This window comes from Lampetra fluviatilis, chromosome 23, assembly GCF_964198595.1.
Source record: "Lampetra fluviatilis chromosome 23, kcLamFluv1.1, whole genome shotgun sequence".
Classification (NCBI taxonomy): domain Eukaryota; kingdom Metazoa; phylum Chordata; class Hyperoartia; order Petromyzontiformes; family Petromyzontidae; genus Lampetra; species Lampetra fluviatilis.
This window is the reverse complement of record NC_136297.1, coordinates 6,370,169-6,394,495: the sequence shown is the minus strand read 5'-3', so window position 1 is coordinate 6,394,495 and position 24,327 is coordinate 6,370,169. Positions and strand designations below refer to the sequence as shown.

The window sequence follows — 24,327 nt, the reverse complement described above, 5'->3', positions numbered from 1 at the left end:
AACGTTATAGTAAAGAGCCATAGACTCGCACAAGAACCCAATAATGGACTTCCTTGTGCAGGTCCACAGCAAGTTCCGTAACTGTGAAACCAGTGAATTTGTTCACTCGTCGACAGCTTGTGGCCATGACCGAAGCGGTTATCCGCTGCTACTCGATGGGGGGGACACAGCTGCATTGTCGCCCGCGAAACCGCAGTCAACTATGCGACTCTCAAACCGTTGCAAACATAAAAGGAGATGGAAAGGTGGCATGACCGCAGCCAACCCAGCACACAAACCCACGCCTACAGTGTAGACAGATGTTCGCCCGCAAACTACACGCGCTGTGTTTGTACCCGCACAGAGCACACAGCTCACACGTGGGTGCCCACCGCGCCCTTGGGTGGTTACCACACCAGGCCCCTCGGTCCGACTTGTAAAATACTGTTGATGCTGCGTTGGTGGCGGGTGCACAAGCACACATAACAAAACACTTGACGCATTCTGAGACATCTCCTTTACCAGTGGCAAAATATAGTAGTAGGTTTTTACCCTTTCAACTGGTACAAATACTGACACTTTTATACAAGGCATCATGTTTGCAATAACCACAACACAAGCATTCAAAATGCAAATAAAAAGAGTTGTTTCTTTTTTTTGCATTTTGACTGCTTGTGTTGTGGTTATTGCAAACATGATGCCTTGTATAAAGGTGTCAGTTTTTGTACCAGTTGAAAGGGTTAAAACCTACTACTATACTTGACACATTCGTCAACACTTTTTTGGCAAAAGGCCGTTATAGCACATTTTTACGTGCTTGTAATAAGGACCATTGCTTTTAACGCAGTGTTGACGAATATTTTGAGATTGTTTTTGTCCGTCTAATACAACTCTGGGATGCATTTGCGTATGGTCGCGTGATTCTCTATTGTAATTGCAAATATATCCCCCAGTGCGGCGACTGCTGAACCAATCTCAAACCACGGGCCGCATAGCTTCCCGCCACTGCCAGTTTCAATCGTTCGCCTACAGCGATCGAGGGTTTTTACCAGGCCACTCCTGAAGCCTGGCTCACTAGCCAACTACGACGTGAACCTTCAAACGTCGCCGATCAATCCCTCTCCTGAAGAGGAATGCCCTTCTGCAGACTGGTGGCACGTAGAGTTGCGTTTGTGCATCATCAGCAGTCCAAGTTGTTTTGAAAAAAGTCAGCCGTTTGTAAGCAAGCCTTCATTATCGGCCAATGCAGCAGACTTTGAGAGTCGCGCGCTTTCAGATGTGCTTCTGCGGCCGTCTGGAACGCTCTTCCAATATTCGGAATCCACTCGAGCTATGCACTTTTAAATCGAGATTGAAACCTCATTTCTTTAGAACTTTGTGTGTTTTTGTTGTCCTTCCCCCGCACCTCCCATGAGCACGGTTGGCTACGTACGGTGTGAAAGAAGTCCAGCATACAGTACATACGTGCGTTGAAGCAAGGGTGGACGACGGCCGGTGGTCAGGATTCACGACGGAGTGGCAGCCAAGGAATGGAACGTTCCAGAGGACGTCCACCACATTCATTCATCGCGCTTAGTTTCCTGAAGGAGCGTTGCGCCAAACGTGTGACCTCTTGCGAATAGCATTCTCATTAACTGCTCTTGGCTGCCATACACCGGTGTCTCCAGTTGCTTGTTTAATCCACGGATCACGGTTGGGGGGGTGGGGGCGGTCGGTACCACGTGAGGCGGCAGCGCTACTCATTTTAGGGTCGCAGTCCACCTCGAACGTCGATCGCCGACTAAAGTGAGCGCAATTTGTCGGAGTTTGCGCCTCCAGACGGGCGCGACGCGTCCACAAAGTGACGGCCGTCTCCCTCGGTCTTAAGCTCTCGATCGTCCACCACGGAGAGGGGCAGATGAAGTCGGTCCTTGTGCAAGGTGCTGGGTGGAGAGTTGTATCGCGGCAGCCCGAGTGGCTTTCGGTCGGCTTGGGGGGGAGGCCTTTGTCCAAGCTGTGGATAGTTGACGGCTGGTGATGAGAAAGACTCCAGACTGGCTTGCTCATGGTATTGTCAGATGAAGGGAGAATGTCAACTTGCATAACGCGCCTCAGCAGAGAATTCGCCCTCGGAGGTGCAAGAAACCACAGACAAGTGGTAAAGGCAGCAGCAGCAGCTAGTCATGGCTGGTGCCAAATTGCCCTCCCCCCAAGTTCTGCAGTCCTCTATTCAGGGTGCTTCAAAAATTTTTTTTAAACACTTACATGATGGGACTATTTTTTTTGTGGAAAAAGAACGGATAATACACTGCGACATGATAACAAATACTAATAGCTTGGAAAAGTTAAAGGAGCCTCCACTTGTTCGCCGTCATTGTCAACGCGTGCCTGGGAATCTTCTCCAGGTGGTCTCCAGAGCCCGGAGGCACAAACATTTCTTGTGGTTTTGTTGCAAATTGCCAGAAGTGTCGACATCTTTTTGAAGCGCCCTGTACATGAAGGTGTTTTCTTGGCCAATTAATGAGTTTACACGTGGGAGGAAATGGGATCACCCTGAGAAAATCCGCACCATGCGAGGGCGAAAACGCGATCTCACGTCGATGTACATGGCACCTCGACGGGAATCAATGTCCTCTGTGGCGGCGCTGTGCAGCTTAGGGCCTGGGCTACGAGGTAGATCACACGGCCCTGGGATTTTGTAGCTCGGAGGTAGCAACCCGACCCGTTTCTAGTCTCCGAGTGCCATTCAGTGATGTTGCTCCATGGACCCTGACTCCTGCCTCTCTGAGGAATGAGCCAAGAGTCATTGCATCTTCGTGTTGCCGCAGCGCTGCACGGAAACGTGGGTCCGGGAGCCCTTGCAGCCCAGTGTTCGCTGTCGAGCAGTAGCAGCAGCAGGAGGGGAGGGGGCGAGAGAGAGAGCGAGAGAGCCAGGGCGCGGCTATAGATCTGCAAAGAAAGAAGTTAAGAAGTTAAGGGTAGAGAGAGAGAGAGATGAGAATGAGAAATAGGCGTGACATGAAGAGAGGCGCGAAGGGGGAGATTGTGAAGGAGATCGGTGGGCAGCGGGGGGGGGGGGTTGAACTGGGCCGTATCAAAGCGGGCGGCTCGTGTTTACCGAAGCTGGGCAAACATTTTGCGATGGGACGAGGCTGAGGAAGAGGAGGAGGAGAGGAAACAGGCACCACCCCCCCCCCACACACACCCGCCCCCCACTTTATTAATAAATGCGACGGAGTACGAGGAGGGCCGCGAGACGCGAAGGGGCAGCCGAGGCGAGGGAGGATCGGCTCGCAGAGTGACCGCATCGTCCCTAGGGCAGCGTCACCACCGGTATCACAATCACATCGCCTTCGCTCATCATCACTGCCTTCACTCATTTAGCATCGTCGTCGTCGTCATCGTCGATATCGCCGTCACCATAACGCAGCATTCATCCCTTATCATCATTGCACATCGTTAACCATCGTCATCATCGCGTCTCCGATTTTTTTTACAGCATCATCATCATTATTACCACCGCCATCATCATCAACCCCCTGCATTTTCGCATCATCGTCACTGCCCTCGTTATTAACTGCCCATCACAATCGCTCCCATAACTCTCTCTCTCTCTCGATGATGATGATGATGATTTTGTAACTGGGGAGAAAGTCTTGGCAAAGCGTTGCTCGAGTAACTTTGTTCCCGTTATTTTTTTGTTTTGTTCCGATGGTTCTGGCCACGTTCGGCTGAGGTGGAGGAACTTGAAAGGAACGGAGAAGAAGGGAGAAAAAAACCAACCCGCGACAACATTGGAGCGCCTGTCGACCCGTGTGTAGCTTCGCTTAAAAATCAAAATCACGCAAACAGCGAGAGACTCACAACTTGGGCCCAGGTCAACAGCACACACACACACACGTACACACACACAAAGAGAAACGAATCTATAAGTTAGTTCCGATCATTTGATTGATCAAGTACAGCATCGGCACAGACGAGCGGACGCACATGGACCTCGTGAGCTGCAGTTCAACTCCAGCAGCGGAAAAGTGACCTCCATCATCACAGCCACCAGCCATCACCACCACCACCAGCATCATCATCAACACCAAGGGAGGCATCCTCCACCCACCCACCCACCCACCCCGGATCATGGCTCTGGCTGAAGTCCCCGGTGCTCCGTTGTTGGTGCTGCTGGTCGCCCTGTGTTGCTTGGGCCCTCTCGGAACGACAGCCAAGGGACACTTCGGCTCCCCGTACCGAATGAGTCTCTACTCCGCGCCGTCCCCTCCCGTGCGTTCCCCTCCCCGACACAGGTGAGAGAGCGACGCGGCCAGACATTGTTAGCTCTGATCTGGCCTCGCTGGCGGGACCAGTGGTGAAACGAAAACTTTCGATTTAAAGCTTTCGTGACTGCAGCCGTCTGCTTGCGTTGTGGTCGAAACGTCGTGAGAATTATTTTATTATGTTTTATTTTTATTATTTTATTATGTTTTATTTTTATTTTTTTCCTTCTACGTGACTTTACCGAAAGAACCAAGAAGATAAAACTTTCGAGTTAAAGCTTTCGTGGCTGCAGGGATTCATATTCTTGGTTCTTTCGGTAAAGTCACGTAGAAGGGGGAAAAAAACCTTTTTTTAAAATGTTCTTGCTGTGGGTTTCACACCTGATGATGATTGCTTGTGTTGCAATCGAAACGTCGTGAGAATTTAATTGTTTTATTTGTATTATTTTATTGTTTTTTTTTTCACTTCTACGTGACTTTACCGAAAGAACCAGGAATACGAAACTAAAACTATGAAAAAACTTTTTTTTTTTTTGACCAGGTCAATATCGATAGCTCGTTTTCAGAATCGACCTGGCCGCAAATTATTGCTCAAAAACGCGGTTTATGTGGCCCATTACTAGCAGCCAAATACTCGAAACGCATGTTTCTAAACGGAGAGGGGAAACGATTGGAGGACACGGAGAAAAATCCACGCGACCACGGGGGAGAACTTTCAAACTCCAAATATTATACAGCAGGCGTCAGGGTAGGGTTCGAACCCACGATCCTCCTTGCATGCCAGGCGTGGTAATTATCATCTCGCCACCGTGTCGAGTGGGCATCTTCATGCGTTTCGCGCATTTGGCTGGTGGTGCACGTGGGATGATGGAGTGGAGACGATTTCGTGGGCATCTCCCGAACTCTACCACCGAGACTGGCTGTGAGCGTTGCTTTATATTCAGTCGCAATGCAAAGCTGTTACACGCTATATGCGCCCGATGATGGCGCTCACCGGGTGATTACGCACCACTTTTAAAGTAAAAATTGGCGGTGCATATTTCATCCGGTGGGTGTCTGTGTGTGCGGTCAGATTTTATACAACTTCATTCAGAGCGTCGGGCACAAGTTTGGGGTTTGTCTGACTTTCCGGAGCGTTTTAGAATCCGGAGAATGCGGTGATAAACACGTCCGATGGGACAGCGCGTCGATTCAAATTGAGACGGAGATGGTGCGTGTGTCTGTATGTCTTTGTATCTCTGCTGATGTGTGTCTGTGTGTGTGTCTGTGTGCGTATGGGGAGCGGTAGTGTAGCGGTGAGCGAACTGTTCTGCAAATCTGGCCGCCCGGGTTCAATTCCCGCTCACGGGCCAACACCAGTGACGATTATCTGAACCGGTCCTGGGCCTCCCCTAGGTCGACTCAGCCTCAAATGAGTACCTGGTGCAGTGTGTAAAGCATCGCCACTAGGGAGACAAAGGCGGTCGTGCGTGGTGCTGGCCACCCACCCCCTCGTGTGCCGTGCCGGTCTTCATAGCTGCTCGCTAAGAGGATTTACCCCAACAGTCTGTTAAGATTACACGGGGGATCTGTTGTTTGTGCGTGTCTCCGTGCGTGTCTCTGCGTTGCGTGTACCGTTTGTGTGTATACCGCGCGTGTCGCGCAAATGCTTCGAAATCATCGACGCAACCCTCGTGTCGAGCAATCATCAGGCGCGCGTAGGGTGTAATAACTTAAGCTGGTCAACTCGGAAAGTCACAATGACCGTAGCGGATCACATGAGTCGGCGTGTTGGAGAGATCCTGCCGAAACCGGGTGCATCGATACATTCATTAATACTCATTATTAACATGATTTATATCAACTCTGCCTGCGTATGCGTCCCAGTGACATGGGGAGCGGTGGCGCAGTGGTTAGCGCACTCCAGCTACGAATTCGACGATTTTATCCGAACTGGGCGCTCCAGCCTTGAATGAGGTACTGTCTGTAACAGTTCCTGGTGCGGTGTGTAGACATCAGAATTAGGGAAGACAAATACGGGCGGGGGCGCGGTGTTGGCCACCCCCTGTACCCGTTAATGTCAGAATCAGAATGAGTATTTAGACTGGAGGAATCCGACGAGCTATAAAGCTCTTCCTTTTACAGATGTGTCGTGTAGACCTTCAAAAGGCCCTCGCTAACAGCACTTGCCCCAAGTTTGCTCAAGACAATTCCGGTCTTTGTTCTGTCACTCGTGACCTCGAGATCGCTCTTAATTAGATAACAAAACATCAATTTTCGGGTCAGTGTGGAGAATATAATTCACACAATTTCAGACAATGGGTCTATAGATCTCTCGCTAATATCTGTCCCTGCGCATACTTCTTCTTTTTCTTCTTAGAAGTATTTAAGCAAGCCTGGCTGAGATTACAGCACTGTATTCAAGCGAGCCAGACTGCTTAAATGTTGAAACGGGTCCAGAGTTTCTGCTCGCGTTGCTGAATCTATAGCCACTCTCAAAAGTGGCGTGTGGCTGGTGGAAATGCGTTAAATATAGGTTTTCTTATTCTTAGGTTTTTTCCGGTAAAGTCACGTAGGTAAAAAATTAAAATTAAAATTAATAAAAGTTAAATAAAATACAAATAAAAATCACGACGTTTCGATTGCAACACAAGCAATCATCATCAGGTATAAATGAAATAGCAACAAAAAATTTCATTTATACCTGATGATGATTGCTTGTGTTGCAATCGAAACGTGATTTTTATTTTATTAAACTTTTATTAATTTTAATTTTTTACCTACGTGACTTTACCGGAAAAAACCTAAGAATATGAATCCTTGCAGTCACGAAAGCTTCAAATCTAGAATAGGTTTTCTTTTTGTGTGTGTGTGTGGAGGAGCAGGTATAGATATATATATAAAAGGGATACAGTACTGTACTATTGAATTACCTGCTCGGTTTATTTTGTTCGATTAGATTCGGCGCCCCTCCCCCTCTCCCCACGTCGCGCGCCTCCTCAAGCATCGGGCGCGTGCGGCGTGTGTTGTTTCCCTCGTTTGTAACGGAGCGGGTAATACGGTATTGGCAAACTGGGAGGCGTGGGAAACCCCTCTGCTGTGTGATGGCCCCCAAAAAATACACACCCAAGAGTTTATGCGCCAACGTTGGCGCGTGGTTGGAGACGTTTTGGGCCCTACGGTTCCAGCTTCAATGCGGCCGTTTGACCCTGTTGTGTAAGTCAAAGCCGTGTTATTGACGAATGTTGTCGAGTGGATTTTTTTGTTCGCTATTTTCTGCCCTGTGGTGTGTTACTGTGTTCAGTTTATAACAAAATTAAGTAACCCTGGCTACCGCCATTGGAACCTTCTTTGCCAGTAGCAAAATATGATAATTGTTTTGTTACCCTTTTATCTGGCAACAAAACTGACACCTTTTTTTACAAGGAGTCATGTTTGCATTGACCACAATACCTGCGGTCGGAATGCAAACAAAAAACATAACTGATAATGTATGCACTGTCCTTGAAATTGATTGGTCCACACCCGAGACAGCTTTTCTTAGAGCCTAGTCTCACATGGTGTTGAACCAGATGACGCCTTTTGGTATTGTGGTCAATGCAAACATGACTCCTTGTAAAAAAAGGTGTCAGTTTTGTTGCCAGATAAAAGGGTAAAAATACAATTATTATAACCCTGGCTACTCACTGCATAACACTGTTCGGAGCAAGTGCCGTTAGCGAGCCACCTATTTCTGTGCTGCATATATAGAACACTGGCAGTCACAAACTCCAATCAACTACGTAGCTCTTGTCGATACGATTTGCCTCGGCTGCGTGCCCCTGGCCCGTCTTTGTCTTTACGCAAGATTGAGGATTGGTTCATGAGAGAAATTATATTTAATTCGCCACCGTCATGGCGCTCACATGGCCTCACTTCAGCGTCACCTTCCATACTTTTTATTTCAATGTCGGTGATGTTCATAATAACACTGTTTAGGTACAGTACTCGTTTGAGGCTGAGTAGACCTAAGAGAGACCCACACTGCAGTCTGAGTTTCAGTTTGGGTCAAGTTAGGTGAGGCCCTCACTGGGTCGATATTTCAGTCTGAATCAACCTAGGGGAGACCCACAACCACTCATACTTGGGGCGACTCAACAGCTCTACATTTCAGTCAGTCTAAGAGTTGCTTTTTACTGGTTCCACATTTCAGTCCGAGTCAACCTAGGTGGAGGGGGGGGGGGTTGGCGACCCACACTGAGGTCTCATTTCAGGCTGAGCTGACCTGTGGGAGCGAAGACGTCATCTCTCCTCTCTCTACCCCCCCCCCTCCTCCGTGTTGTGCGACTTCCCCCCCCTCACCCCCCTCGTGTCGGGCGTTTCCCTCCGCAGGAACTGGTGCGCGCACGTGGTGACCCGGACCATCTCGTGCGCCGTCATCAACGGCACCGACTCCTACGTGAAGGCCGAGCGTAGGCCCTGCTCCTGGCCCAAGGGCAAGTGCCAGCGGCCGCTCATGTGAGGATCGCAGGGGCCCGGCCCCACGGGAACGGGCCACGGTTCGAATCTCCCGCTCGCAGCCATCGGCTTTGCCACCAGTTTGAATTTCGACGGGTTACTGTTGGTAAAGTGGGTAGGTGGTCCGATGGGCGATAAGGGTGGTCGCCCCTCAGCTACAAAAAGGAGGAAATATCCGGGGCGTTTCGTGGGAAGAGGAACGTCTCACGACACCAGTGGAGGATTGAACTGCGTGTAATTGTTTTGTCTTGAGTGGTTCATTATTTTTTAAATTATTGGTGGCACATACCTCCAGATCAGCACTGTGGAGGCGAGGGTGGTGGGTCACGCAAATGTTGTGAAACTCCTTGCCCGTGGGCATCGAGGTGTCATACCCTGGCTCACCAGGAGAATACGGCACAGCAATTGTGGACTGCACCTTTCCATCTGTATGGGATAGTGTTCTCCGGGTGCTTCACTTTCCACCCACGTGTAAAGACTCCTTAATAGTCTGATAACACCTTTACATATTGAGGACTGCAGAGCTTGGATAATTGTTTGCACCGGCTTATCGAGTGGCTGCTGCTGCTGCCTTCCCATTTGTCATCTGGTTCCTCGTGCTTCTGATTCGGTCTCTCTCTACAAGAGCGAGTGAATACTGTGTGGCGGCGGCGGCAGCGCGTTACAAGTTGAAGTTATGATTATTATCAATTTTACTACGCAACTGACAGAAACGGGTATCTTTAATGTCCTCGGATGCCTTAGAGGTTTCCCAGGACAGCAACTGTCTCAAAGAGAGGAAGATTCTGGAGAAAATCAGGACAGGTGGCAAGCCTAGTCGGCGACCTCGGTAAAATATTTCCACTCCCAGAAGACCACGTCCAGTATGCCTCTCGCTTTGTCTGGGGCTACGAGTCAATCGCCGCCTGCTCCACTCTCCCTGTGACCCGGAAATAAATAAATAAACATCCGGTGAGAAATGAATACTCGGGTGGGAAGTCAACCACTTGTGCGTGGTGACCAGACCCAGGGCTCAAACCCTGGTGCTTGGAGGTTGCTGGCTCAAGTGTCTCTGACACTGGCATCAAAACCGCACGCGACAGCCAGCTTAAGTAATTGAACCCTGACCCTCAAGGGAGCTGGTTCAGTTTCCAGATATGAGCCGGAGCCCTCTAGAGCGCATCAGTTTCTCAGAGCTCTTACCCAGACACTTCGAGGTTGCTGGGCCCACTGATTCTGAAATTGGCATCTGCTCCAGGAATAGAAGCCAGACATCAGAGGTGTTGGCCGAGTGTAGCGGCAGTCATATCAGCCTGCCACGTGTAACGACGCGCGTGTAATGAAGCACGCGTATCGACTCTTGTTTAACGACGCGCGTGTAACGACTCGTGTGTAACGACTCGTGTGTAACGACTCGTGTGTAACGACTCGTGTGTAACGACACGTGTGTAACGACACGTGTGTAATGACGCGTCGGCTGTCGGCACTCACGATCCTGTAAGAATCGATGGCTGTATTGGTGGTTTCGCGCACGTGGCACGTCGCGCTCGTGTGTCACTTCAGGCCTGTGGAGTTAACGAAACTGCAAAGAGAGGAAAAAACATGAGGAACGATCCAAGTGATTAATAAACAAAATTATAAATTCTTGAATCGCATCGCAATTCCATTGGATCGCAAGGATGGACAATTATTAAAATGTCCAGTCGCAGTGCCCGAGGATACACATTTTCCAGGAATTGAACCTAGACACCCAAAAGGTTCTGAGTGAATCACCAAATGTCTTAATGTTAGCCCCCTAGGAGACGTAGTTACAAGAATCGAACCCAGGCACTCGGATATGCTGGCTCAGTATTCTGTCGCGAGATAAAGATTCCTAGGAGAGACACGCAGCCCCAGGGCTTAGATGTCTAATGTCAGCCTCCATGGTGTCGTCCAGTTACAGGTGTTGAACCCAGGTACTCAGAGGTTCTGGGAGAATTCTTAAATGCCCACTACAGTATTAGCCCCGATTTAAAGCTTTCGTGACTGCAGGGATTCATCTTCTTGGTTCTTTTGGTAAAGTCACGTAGAATGGAAATAATAAAATAATAAAAATAAAACATAATAAAATAATTCTCACTATTATTTTATTATGTTTTTTATTTATTATTTTATTATTTCCATTCTACGTGACTTTACCGACAGAACCAAGAAGAAAAAAGGAGTATTAGCCCCCTCGGGGACTGATCTATGAATTCACCCCAGAACCTCAGAGGTGCTGGCTCTGTATCCTAACATGGGTGACAACGTCCTTCCTGGCAAGACACCGGGGCCCCAGGGCTCCAACCCAGACACTCACAGTTTGTTGCCTCGCTGTCCTCGTGCGAGCAACAACCTCACAGTAAATTTCGATTTAAAGCTTTCGTGACTCTGTCTTCTCGACAGACCTGTGTTCTCCACCTGAGGACGGCTGCTTGCGTTGTGGCCGAAACGTCGTGAGAATTATTTTATTACGTTTTATTTTTATCATTTTATTATTTCCATTCTACGTGACTTTAACGAAAGAACCAAGAAGATGAACCTCACAGTGGCCACTGGTTCAGCGGATAAACCCCACCCCCCGCCCCACCGCCCCCCCCGCCGCCGCTTGCCCGTGTCGCCGCAGGTACCGCACGTACCTACGGCCGCACTATAAGCTGGGCTACAAGACGGTGACCGAGATCGAGTGGCGCTGCTGCCCGGGATTCGGCGGGGACAGCTGCCTCGACCGCGTCGGGGGAGGGGCCCCCCCATCGGGTTCAGGTGAGCGGCCCTGACTCCAACACAAAGCGTGGCCCCCCCCTCACTCCGACCAGTAACCCAACCGTTTCCCTAAAGCTGCCCCTTGACGCTAACCCTAATACTTGCCTTTGACCCTAACCGTGGCCCTATTCTAACCCAGAATGTATCCTTTAATCTGACCAGTGATACAGCCCCTATCGTAACCCCTATCTTTGATTATGACCCTGATCTGAACCCCAAATCTGACCTCAATAGTGACAATGGCCCAAATCCTGACTCTAACCCAGAACATCACCCTGACCCTGACCTATAACCTGACCCTTATCGCAGGTGACCGATGATGAACCAACGTACAAATATTCTCACCATTCACAGTACACAACTCTGACAGAATAACATAACAGCACGCGCACAATGACGTAGATTACAGTGTTGACACGAACCCGAATCTCAACCCCCCAATTGTAATTCTAACCCTAACCATGTGCACGTGTGTATCTGCCTGCATGCGAGGCACGTGCGCGTATACGCATGTGCCAAACGTGTGTCTTCATTCCGATGCGTGCGAATTCATGAGCTCCATGTGAGCCCATCTGCCTCCCTCCCTCCATCGCTCCTCCTCCCTCTCTCCCCGCCCCTCTCTTTTCCCCCTCCCCCCCCCGCTCTCCCTCCCAGTGCCTGGAGCCGGTTTCGTCAAAGGCGTCCCCACCGGTGGGGGGCCTTTCAAAGTGGGAGGCCCAGCCCCGAAGGTGCCGGGGGCCATGGTGCCGGGGGCCCCCCCAGGCGGGGCTCAGGGTGACCCAACCAAACCGGGCTTCAAGCCCAAGTATCCACCGAAAAGTACGCACTCGTCCCATGCCCGTGCGTCGCGCGCACGGCGCATTTCCCCCCGCACGTGTTCCCGCACGCATCCAATATCCCCGTGCGCCGGGTTGTCATCGGCCGCTGCGGGGCCGTGCTTACACTGCGGTCAACAAAGTGCAGTGCAGAAGAATCAATTGCTGCGGTGTTCTCTCGTGCTCCCGCGTCTGTGCTGGAAGCCGTCGCCAACCGGCAATTGACCAGCATGGGTGAAGTGTGGTGAAAATATCTGTCAAAACCTGCATGGTGGTGGGAAGGACTTCATGGGTGCTCGCGAACAGCACTTGATCTTAAAGCCTGTTAAGGCTATACGGGTAGTCTTTGTCTTTGTACAAACACGAGTTGGTCGAGTGGCACAGGGGTCAGAAGTGCTGAGCTGACACCGCAGTGACAAGATGTTAGCTCCCTCGCCTCGTCTACAGGAGGTTGCGGGTTCCATCCTGACCATGAAGATGCCTGTCTTTTTCTGGAATGTGCGTGTTCTCTCTCCCCACGGTCGTGTGGATTTTTCCACGGGTCCTCCGGTCCCCCCCCCCACATGTAAGACTCAACATGCGTTGAGAGTATTTGCCTGCTATAAATTTCTACACGATAAGCCACTTTGTTGAGCTATCGTTTGTGGCCAGGTCATCTCTGAACAAGAGCTATGTAATAATTGGTGTTTTACCCTTCTATCTGGCAACAAAACTGACACCTTTTTTACATGGAGTCATGTTTACATAGACCACAATACCTGCAGTTATAATGCAAACAAAAAAGACAACTCTGATAATGTGCACTGTCCTTGAAGTTGATTGGTCCACACCCGAGACAGCTTCCCTTAGAGCCTAGTCTCACAGGGCCTTTTGGCGTCATCTGGTCCAACCCATATGAGACTAGGCTCTAAGGAAAGCTGTCTCGGCTGTGGACCAATCAACTTCAAGGACAGTGCACATTATCAGAGTTGTGTTTTTTGTTTGCATTATGACTGCAGGAATTGTGGTCTATGTAAACATGACTCCTTGTAAAAAAAGGTATCAGTTTTGTTGCCAGATAGAAGGGTAAAAACCCAATTATCATATTTTTACTGGCAAATGAGGTTCCAATGGTGTAAAGCGCTATGTAGCTCAGCGGACCTTACTCGGAAAATAATTAAAGTTTAGGTCCGTTTAGTCCGGCGGCACCGGCGGTTATGGCCACGGTGAACATCTCAATGTTGACCTTGGCCCTCATCCCAACAGGCGGCAGGCCCCTCATGGACATCTACGGTGAGCGCATCGATCGGCTGGAGGAGGCAGTGCGGCGCGTGACGCTGGTGCTCGAGCAGACGCAGGGCTCGCTGGTGGGCATGACGGACGGCCTGCGTGCCTCCCTGCACGCGGACGCGCGCCACATGATCCAAGCGCTCGTGGGTGGCGTGGTGCACGAGCGTGGCGCCGGCCCTCCCCATGGCGAGGCGCCCGACTCCGTCGTGGGCTTCGAGGCCGTGCCTCCCGACCATCGTCACGAGGTCGTGCCCGGCGGAGACAAGACTCCTGGGATGTATGCCGAGGTACAGAGACGTAATGGAGGGAGGTGGGGTAATGTATGTATGTTGAACTTCTTTTCCACCGTCTGTCGCCAACCGTGATTATTGGAGGTGCAGGGGTCTGAACAAATGAGTTCTCAATCTAGATGATGATTTAAAACTGCACGGCTCTAGTGGCTTCCTAATATCGGAAGGACGAGCGTTCCAGACGGCCGCAGAAGCGCATCTGAAAGCGCGCGATGCAGTGACCGTCTTTGTTCGATGGCTAGCCAAAAGCCACTGCAGGGATGACCGGAGTTTGCGCCTTCGATTAGCACGGTTGGCTACGTACGGTGCGAAAGAAGTTCAACATGCATTCATACTTGGTATTGTGGTTCATTCGTGGCAAGCACTTTGCGTGCGATGAGTGCGACCTTCTAAAAATGCATCGTTCGGCAACCGGAAGCCAATGCAGCTCGGCAAGCACTGGACACCGGGTGAGGGGGGGTAGGGGCCCGGTGCTGGCCACCCAACCCCTACTCGTGTGCCGTGTCGCCGGAACTTCATGGGTGCCAGATTTGAAGCTTTCGTGACTGCAAGGATTCATATTCTTAGGTTTTTTTCGGTAAAGTCACGTAGGTGAAAAATTAAAATGAATAAAAGTAAAATAAATATAAAATAAAAATCACGACGTTTCGGAGGCAACAACGTGCCTTTACAGACAAAACCTAAGAATATTCATGGGTGCCAGATTTGAAGCTTTCGTGACTGCAAGGATTCATATTCTTAGGTTTTTTCGGTAAAGTCACGTAGGTGAAAAATTTAAATTAATAAAAGTAAAATAAATATAAAATAAAAATCACAACGTTTCGGAGGCAACAACGTGACTTTACCGACAAAACCTAAGAATATTCACGGGTGCCACTCGCTCACAGGGCTACCCGCGTCTTGCGCCTGCGCGTTTCCCCCCCAGCCGTACCCGGACGTCATGGCGAAGGTGGTGGCGCTGCGGGAGGAGCTGCGGGAGCGCGACCGCGCGCTGGCCGAGCTGCAGGCCACCGTGGCCGGGCAGGCACAGCAGATCCAGCGCCTGGCCGACAGGGTCCCCCACCACCCGCCTGCCCCTCCGCCGCAGCAGCAGTTCCCCCACCCCGACCTTGCCGTGCTCGACTCCCTGCTGGGCGACCGCATCCTGCAGCTCAAGGGTGAGGGCCCTCGGCCGCTCGTTCGAGGGTTCGAGGCGCCGCGTTTCCCCCGGGAGGCTCTAACCCTCTGTCCGCCTCGCGCGCTCTTTCTGTTTTGCGTCGCGACGCTCGCTTTCTGTGCAGCATCGTTGACGTGCGGTCGGTATCGAGGCGCTTTGTAGATTGCGCCGGGCCGCACCGGAGGAAGCACCTTCCCTCCCCCTTCCTGCCTTCGAGAGTCGTGGTCGTCGCGAGACAGGAAAACCGGCATTTTAAGTCTCAGAGCCGGAATAACATTTTAGTTAATAAAATAGCAGTCCGCACGTGCTTTGTCAAGTCAATTTTCTTTTTGTTTACGTACGTGGCGCCTGTCTGGCACAAATATGCCACTCAAGTCTCACATTCATGCTCCCTCTAACCAGCCAGCGAGCCTTTTAACATTTGCATTGATTCAAGAAAAAAACGCCACTTTTTCAAAACAATTCTTACTGTGGTTTTCACACCTAATGAAGATTGCTTGTGTTGCAATCGAAACGTCGTGAGAATTTAATAGTAAAAGTTTTATTATTTTTTTATTTCCCTTCTACGTGACTTTACCGAAAGAAGCAAGAACATGAATCCCTGCAGTCACGAAAGCTTTCGATCGAAATCATTCACGAGCGAATGTATCTTCTTCTCTCTGTCCCCTCGTCCGACAGGCGAAATCTTCAACGGCGTGGACGAGCGCATGAACGGTCACGGCGGCGGCGGCGGCCACGGCGGTGGCCACGGCGGGCTGTGCTCGTGCGACTCGCAGCTGGCGCTGCTGGAGCAGCGGGCGCAGCGGGCGCAGCTGGCGCTGCAGCAGCACGTGAACGCGACGCTCTCCGCCTTCCACGGCGAGCTGCAGGGCGTTCGCACCGACGCGGACGGCGCCGCCGCCTGCTGCGCCGGGGCCGCTGCCACGCTCGACGGACGGCTCGCCGACCTCGAGAGAGGGGTGCGGAAAAAACAACAACTATCACCACCGGGGGAGGGCGGGAAGGCGTTTTTCTCGTCATCGAGATATCGAGAGATAAGGCGGCCGCGCAGGTCGGCACGGCGCGTTTCGCCCGCTACTTTTAGGGTTAGATTTGAAGCTTTCGTGACTGCAAGGATTCGTACTCTTAGGTTTTTTCGGTAAAGTCACGTAGGTAAAAAATAAAGTAAAAAATTAATAAAAGTAATAATATAATTAAAGTAATAATAGAAATTATTACTTTTATAAAAATTTTATTTTATTTTTTACCTACGTGACTTTACCGAAAAAACCTAAGAGTACTTTTAGGGTCTTCGCTTTAGTTTGGAGCCTCTGGCATTTACGACTCGGGGAACTTGCAGTGACCGACACTTCTTAACGACGCTGCATTTGAAGAGGTGTTTAATTCAATACTCTTGGTTTTATCGTCGTAGCGTCAGTCTCATGATCGTGTCTTTGCACACGCGGGCACTCGGTGTGTGCTTGAAGCGCCTCGCTTCCCCGCTGCGCACAGGGTGGCCTGGAGAAGGCAGAAGCACGGCAAGTAGGTTTGTGCACCCACCTCTGCGGACCTTCAAGTGTTGTCCGCCGACCGTGCCCCCTTCTGAGACCACGACGGTGGACGTACATTTCTCTAACCCCTCCCTCCCTCTCTCCCCGCCCCCGCCCCCCCTTTCTCTATTTAAAGCCTCGACACAGAGGCGTAGTTTCTCTTTGTGCCTATGTTTGCTCTCTCTCTATGTATCTCTGCGATATCTGTCTGCTTATATGTCTGTCTATGTTTCTGGTTCTGTGTTTAATCTCTCTCTCAAATTTAGCATTCTCAGGAAGAACGTAATCAACCAGATAGGGTGTTGACTGTTATGTTATCCGACTCTCTGTTGTATTACATTACATGTCTAAGTATACTAGATTTGTGTTTCTATTTCATTTATACCTGATGACGATTGCTTGTGTTGCAATCGAAACGTCGTATGCTAGTATTTAATTTAATTTATTATTTTATCTTTATACGTCACTTTACCGAAAGAACCAAAGAATAATTCCTGCAGTCACGAAAGCTCCAAATTAAGTTTGGACGTACATGTGTCGGCGACGGCGTTTCTAACCGCGATCCCCCTGCCCGCAGGTGCTGGGCGGCCCCGGCGTCATCCCGGGCGCTGTCATCACGGGGGAGGTGGTGGCGCTGGAGGCCCGTCTCGACGGGCTGGAGGCGCGGATCAACGCGTCCGACACGTGTCTGCCAGAGCGCTGCTCCCACCTGCGGGACTTCCTCTCCGGCCTCGTGGCGGGCGAGGCGGCCGACTTCAAGTCCCAGCTCGAGCGGACGACACTCAGCCTGGAAGTTCGCATCGCCGACGCGGCGCGGCAGCAGCCTCCTGGCGGCGGCGGCAGCGGTACTGGCGTCGTCGTGACGACCGGGGGGGGCGGCCGCTAATGGAACGGACGCCGCCGGGCCCCAGGATCGCGGCTGCTGCACGGACGACAACCGCGTGGAGCACGTCCTGGCACGGCTGTCGGCGGTGGAGGCCGGCGTGGCGTCGCTCAATGCCAGCGTGCGGCGCTGGGAGCAACGCAGCGGGGGAGCCGGGGAGGACGCCGTCGAATACGGGGATTTTGGCGCCGTGCAGGGAGAGATCACGCTGCTCAAGCTCAACTTCAGCACCATCAACCGCACGCTGCGGGGCCTGCGCGACTCGGTGAGCCCGCCGTGGGAGCGAGGGAGCCGCTCGTGACGGTTGTGCCACAGTTCAGGTTTCCACGGTCGTGCGGTTGCACGTTCCCCCCCTCCCCTCCTCCCCCCCCCGGTGTGTGGTCGGGTTTTGCTCCATGTGCTCGGATCATTGTGTCTTTGCCAGTTCGATCCCTGGCCTTGGCTAGAATCAGCGGTAAGTATTTATTGAACTGGTACTGGGGCCTTGCCTAGGTCCACTCAGCCTTAACTGACAACCAACTACGGCACGTCCCAAAACATCAGCTCGGGGGGCAGCGGGGCCTGGTTCCTGGCCACATCCACCCCTCTGCACGGCCTGCTGGCATTCCCCCGGTGCTCGCTAACGGCACTCGGCCCAACAGCCCGCGTACGGGAGACAACGTTAGTCTCTGGCTCTGTCTCGCAGGTGAGCGAGTACCGCGTGGAGAGCGCGCGGCGCGTCAACGAGTCGGTGGCGCAGGCGGAGCAGCGCCTCGATGGGGAGGTGCAGCAGGTGCGGCGGCTGCTGGGGGAGCAGGCGAGCCGGCTGGCGCGCGAGGACTGGCGCGTGCGGCGCCTGCAGGGCCAGCTCGGCCTGGTGGCGCAGCGCGTCGCCTCTGATGGGGCGACGCGCTGCAGGGAGGTACGCTGTAGCCCCCCCCCCCCACGTGCACCCCCCCGCCCCCCCCCAGGACCCCCCCGCCCCTCACTGCCCCTATGCCATGGGTCACATCGCACGAGCGCGCGGACCGTCCTAGGAAGGGGGCGATGCGTCATTCACGTGACACTTGGCTGAACCTCGTCAGACATTCATCGCTCATCCGATGCTCACAGCTCCACAATTCATGCAGCGAATGCAGGCAATAAATTCTGTCATATACGCACACTTATACCGGGCAATCGTGTTCATACTCCGCATGACACTCGTTTGCAGGGCTCCCAGAAGAGCAGCCAGGGTTTGGGGGACGGCGGCTGCTTCAAGTCCGAGGGGGCGGCACCGGGAGAGAAGGAGACGCCGGCCGCGGCGGCTCACAAGGAAGGCCCAGCCGTCCGGGACAGGGCCGCAATGATGCGGGCGGCGTCCGTGGAAGGGGCGGCGATGGGAGAGAGGGCGGCGCCGGCAGAAAGGGCGGCGCTGGGCGAGGTGGCGGCGGCCGCGATGGGGGTGACGTCCGTGGAGGGCATGGTCGCAGGCGAGAGGGCGGTGACTTCGCGGCAAGGGGCGACGCTCCGAGACGACAGGGCCATCAGAGCCAGGGCCGCGATGATGCGGGCGGCCTCCGTGGAGGGGGCGGCGATGGGAGAGAGGGCGGCGATGGGAGAGAGGGCGGCGATGGGAGAGAGGGCGGCGCCGGCGGAGCGGGCGGCGCCGGTGGCGGCGGCGCCAATAGCGACGGCCTCCGTGGACGGGGCCCCGTCGGTGGCTCGGGCGGCCTTCGTGGAGGGGGCGGCGCTCCCCGAGGAGCGGGCGGCGGGACCAGCCGTCACGGCGGGCCCCAAGGTGCAGGCGGCCGCCCTTCTGGAGATGCGGCGCGAGGTGGCGGCCGTGCGGGAGGCCCTGGGCCGCCAGGGCGAGCGGCTGTGGGCCGGCGTCGAGGCCGTCAACGCCACGCTGAGGGCGCAGGCGGCTGACGTGGCCGCGCTGGAGGCCGCGGTGGTTCACCGCGGGCCCACGACCTCGCCGCCCCTGCCCATGCCTGTCGCCGGTGAGTCGCTCGCCCGTGCGCCCAGCCGCTCAGGTGTTCAGTGGAATTTGGTGCGCAGCGATTGACATCTCTCTGTAATATATACAGCGTTGTTGTGTTTCCCGTGTTTATTCCAATTGGTGTCATGTCACGAGGTGACGTGATGAAGTATGCATGGCAGATATAATGGTGATGATGGAGCTGATGATGGTGGTGATATTGGCGGTGATGGTAGTGACGGTGATGATGTTGGTGATGATGGTAGCTGTGATGGTGTGGTGATGGTAGTGACGGTGATGATGTTGGTGATGATGTTGGTGATGATAGTAGCTGTGATGGTGTGGTGATGGTGCAGGGTTCCCGGTGCACGAGTTCCACCGAGCTGCGTTCTCGGCGGCATTGACTCGGTCATCGTCCCGGGGTCGCGTCGTCGCGTTCGACAAAACTTATGTGAATGACGGACAGCACTACGACCCAGACACAGGTGCGTGCGATACACTATACACTACACCACCACGCTACGACCTAGACACAGGTGTGTGCCATACACTATACACTACACCACCACGCTACGACCCAGACACAGGTGCGTGCCATACACTATACACGACACCACCACGCTACGACCACGGCACGTGTGACGCTGTGTTTGTCTGCAGGGATTTTCCGCGTTCCGTACGACGGACGCTACTTCTTCAGCGGCACCCTTGTGTCGGCGGACGGGCAGGGTGTCGTGGCGTGGCTGTCAGCAGCCGGTCGCACCGTGGCTCAGGTAACGACGATGAGAGGAGGTGGCCTTTCCTGCCCCGCAGCCACATTCTTTTTGAAATGTGCATCCCAGAAATCGCTCGCTCTCGCCACTGCCAAAAATGCGACTCTATAGCGACGCTTTTTGGCCTGAAGACTCAGGCTTTATTGTCTCAGCCGGTGAGGCCCCCGTTGAGCTAAGTAGCTCTGTTACAAGGATGACCACTGCCCAAGGTGGTCGGCAGAAGCGGCAGCAGCAACAGGACATCGCAGTTACATCGAGTCAAGTACATTTATTTTTGGTTAGCATGTCGCACCTTTCTGGCACAAATCTGCCACGCGAAGGGCGTAGAGTTGAATCGAGATTCATAGAGTAAAGTACAGGTGCGTGTAGTTACATAGAGACTCGTATACCGCAGTCCAAGACAGTGGGCAGTGGTGGCAGTTACAAGATATCATTGCAGGTAGAGAATGTGCAGATCAACCAGAGCAAAAATCATTTACACGGAACCCAAGCCAGACCTCGCCACAAACAGGATTAAACAACAAATAGTGCTTGCATATGTGATGAGACGACTTTAGAGACACGACTGTAGAGGATTTTTTATTTATTTCTTAAAACTTTAACGACAGGGTCACAGAGTAACATTAGCGCTGACTGACTTATAGCTGAGCCAACCGTACAGCGATAGCGGCGACGTACAACTATATATAACTGTCTGGCTATATAGTGACGACGGCGATGACGACTGTATAGTTGGCTGGCTATGCAGCGATGACGACGACTAAGAGATGACAGCAATGACAGCGACGACAGCCAGGACCCGAACCCCCACGACAGCCCCGAACCCCTTTTTAAATCCTTCATATTAAGTTCGCTTGCTTGCTTGCGTGCTTGCGTGCTTGCTTGCTTGCTTACGACCATGCAAAATCTTTGGGTCGTTTTTAACACACTTCCCGTGATCCAATCGAGCTGACATTTTCCACACAGACTCGTTGTGCACTGTTTAGGGAATTTTTAAAAAATATTTAATTACCAATTGATGATTGTCTGCTGGCAGACAATCATCTGACCCATAGGTGGCAGCCATCTCAAGCCAGAGGACGAGAGGACTCTAGCCGCCACGCATATAAAGGATTTAGAGTGAAAAACTTTGTTTTTACTGGTTAATTTTTTTCCTCTCCCTCATATTCACTCAGTGTGGCCAAGCCCCGCCCTTGACCACGCCCTTCTTCTCGAACTCTCCTATGGGTTCCAGGAGCTTCCAGTTCAATCCGCTCTTTGACCCTTGGCCCAGTTACGCCCCCCCTTGTGGTCGCTCACGTGTGTATCGTCCTATGCTGCACCCACACCCGTAGTTAACACCCATGGCCACTAGATGGCATACTGTCATTACACATACAAATCAACAACAGTGTTAAAAACCACGATGGCCAGACGGCTCGGAAGGTGTTGCGAGATACCAACGCTTTACCCCACCACACGTGACCCGCCGATTGACCAACTGCGGCCTACAGATTTAACCTGCTGGGTGATGGGCAGCCCTTTGTCTGTTAAACACGTCGTTTGTTAGTCGCGCATTATTCCGTAAGGGGCCATCCATAAATAACGTCACGCACCTAGGGGGGGGGAGGTCAGACATTTGTGACGATGTGTGACGAAGGGAGGGGGGGTTGAGAAATGTGACATCACATCAAAATTCGCAACTTTAAATAAATATAGACAACACGTTCTACGTAATTAAATAGACTTTTTAATAAATGTTTTCTCCTACAACATCAGAGTGCAGCGCCACGTTAAATACGCACTACAATGACAATAGTTTAAAGCGATTTGAAGCATGTTTTATTTTTTTGGGGGTGGGGGGCAGAGCTTTGTGACGTCATATTTGAGGGGGGGTCTGACTTTTTGTGACGCCGTGTGACTAGGGGGGGGGGGGGGTCAAAAATCGTCCAAAATCGCGTGATATTTTTGTGTTAATGTTGTTGCTGCTGCTGTGCTCACTCACCGCGGATCTCCTGGGTAAAATAGCTGGGCAACTGCCTAAATGGGATCATAAACCCGAGAAAACGACTGGACATCTGTGAAAAAGAGATTTATTGCTCATCGGATTCCTCCAGATTCAAATCATATAAATTTAAAATGTGTCAATCCACTGCTGGATGAAGGTTCCGGTACACCGTGTGGATCTTCGTGGTTTTTGACGATACTTAACAAAGGGATTATGTAAAACTATAGCAGGAGAGTGTATGTAGAAAATTGATGGTTTAGGCCGTAGCCCTCCTTCAGGGTAGATGCTCACTTGGAGTTTGAAACCTCGTGCTTGAACACTGCGGTGCCCTAAGAAAGCTGCAGCAATTTAAGAAAGTTGACAGGTGAACAGCTTTGATTTGACACGTGAAAAGTCTTGAGTCTACGTAAAACGAGACCGCGAATCCGAGTGCACAACGCGGTCCATTTGGCTTGCGTCCCTATGACCACTCACCCCGTGCCCACAGGTGGACACGGCAAAAATATCCAGCCATTCGGAGCCCGGCTTCATCAACGGCAGCCGTTCGCATCACGCCAAAGACAGCAAGGAGGAGGGCGTGGAGGAAAGAGAGGAGGACGAGGACGATGAGGAGGAAGTGGACGAGGCGGAAGGAGGAGTCGGTGGGGAAGAGGAGGGAAACCGCCTCATCGGTGGAAACGTCCGCCGGCAGTCCGATCGCAACGCGTCGGAGCGACGCGCCACGCACGACAGCGGCGGCGGCTCGGGCCCCGGCGTGTTCGGCGTCATCCTGAGCCTGAGCGTGGGCGACCTCGTGTTCGTCGAGGTGGCGAGCGGCGAGGTGGCCTCCTCCGATCGGCCCTTCACCACTTTCAGCGGGGTGCTGCTCTACGAGACGCCGGCGGCGGCGGCGGTGGCGGGCAGGTAACTCGACGGGCTCCACTCGCCCAAAGTTGCTTGGCTGCTGCTCCGACGTCGCCGCTCCCGCCCTCTGGAGGGCGCCCTCAATGCTGCCGATGGTGGTTCGGGACAGCGCCGCCTGGGAGAGAGAGAGCGACGCTCGGACCAATGAGGCAGCGATGGTGCGAGCAACCGTGCGGAGCGCCCCATCTGCTCGCACGGGGGTGGGCAACTAATTCCCTGCGGAGGGCCGAATCCATCATCAGTAGCAGCAGCAGCAGCCATTGTCTCTCCGCTGCTGGATGAAGTCCTCGCCATGCCGTCAACCATCCCTCACACACCAGCGCTGCCACCGTCCATCTCAGTCCTGCACGTTCCATTACCAATCGGCCAGAAGGCCGAATAGAACTTGCAAATACCTTTGGCGGCCAATGGTACATTAACACACACAACCTCAGTCGCTCCTGCCTGTGACTGAGCGTGCGAAATTTGAAAACACAGACTTGTTGCCAGCTCGAAAATATTGCCTCCTCCGTCACCCAATTAAAGTACAAACAAACTACAACTCCGTCGTGTGTCTCCACACATACAGTACCTTCAAATGATTATTTAAACCGTCGGCCTATTGGCTAGGCTATCGTGGGGACACACAATGGGGTTCTGCTTGTGTAGTACTCTTGTATCCACAATGCACCTGGGTCACAGCCGGTTCTAAGTGGAAGCCTGGTATTGGCCATGGGCCGCATGGAGCGAGGTTGTGGCCTCCTTCTGACCCATGGGCCATCGGCGTCCCCAGCGCTGTGCTCGCCGCTGGCTTCCATGACCGGTCACGTGGTCATGGAGCAACTCGCGAATGGCCGTAGTCGTCGTCGTCGCCTTCATTTTACCGGGAGATTCAATTCAGGCCCCTTGAGATGCGTGATGCATTGCCTCTTTTTGGAAAGCGCGAGCTCTCACGTCAATTCGTTTAGGATACTGCAGCACATTTAAGAAGAGTTGAAATGTAACTAATCTGGACCATATTTAATATACATGTTATTTACAATTTTAATATAGTTCAATTGAGTGATTTTGCAAGACGCTCATGTCAAGGTTCACCAAACTCCAATCCTCGTGAACCACCCCCCCCCCCCACACCAAGTTTTTTTTCCCACGTTTACAAATGTATTTCTACCACTCAAATACAAATCAACTTGTTCCATGCTACACGCGCCCAATGATTGTTAAACACGTACCACGTGCCCTGATCAGCAATTGACTGGGTCGATTAAGCCGATTCCAATGAAGATTGAGCTCACGGCAGTGCATGTGTACACGTGTTCCACACTGCCGCAGACAGCCG

General features: G+C 52.5%; 2 protein-coding genes across 2 annotated transcripts; both read left to right on the top strand.

Moving 5' to 3' along the window:
• Window positions 1–2,887: 2,887 nt before the first annotated feature.
• On the top strand, window positions 2,888–17,407 carry LOC144940654 (EMILIN-3-like). The gene is made up of 9 exons (XM_078866928.1): window positions 2,888–3,291; window positions 3,695–4,256; window positions 8,577–8,702; window positions 11,326–11,462; window positions 12,117–12,281; window positions 13,523–13,833; window positions 14,762–14,993; window positions 15,671–15,951; window positions 17,099–17,407. Exons 2-9 carry the CDS (start codon window positions 4,093–4,095, stop codon window positions 17,405–17,407), a joined length of 1,725 nt encoding a protein of 574 aa, XP_078723054.1. The 5' UTR covers window positions 2,888–3,291; window positions 3,695–4,092.
• Window positions 17,403–24,114, top strand: LOC144940655 (uncharacterized). The gene is made up of 6 exons (XM_078866930.1): window positions 17,403–17,669; window positions 18,090–18,305; window positions 18,597–19,368; window positions 19,703–19,831; window positions 20,007–20,119; window positions 22,594–24,114. Exons 3-6 carry the CDS (start codon window positions 18,729–18,731, stop codon window positions 23,011–23,013), a joined length of 1,302 nt encoding a protein of 433 aa, XP_078723056.1. The 5' UTR covers window positions 17,403–17,669; window positions 18,090–18,305; window positions 18,597–18,728; the 3' UTR covers window positions 23,014–24,114.
• The last annotated feature ends 213 nt before the right edge of the window (window positions 24,115–24,327 follow it).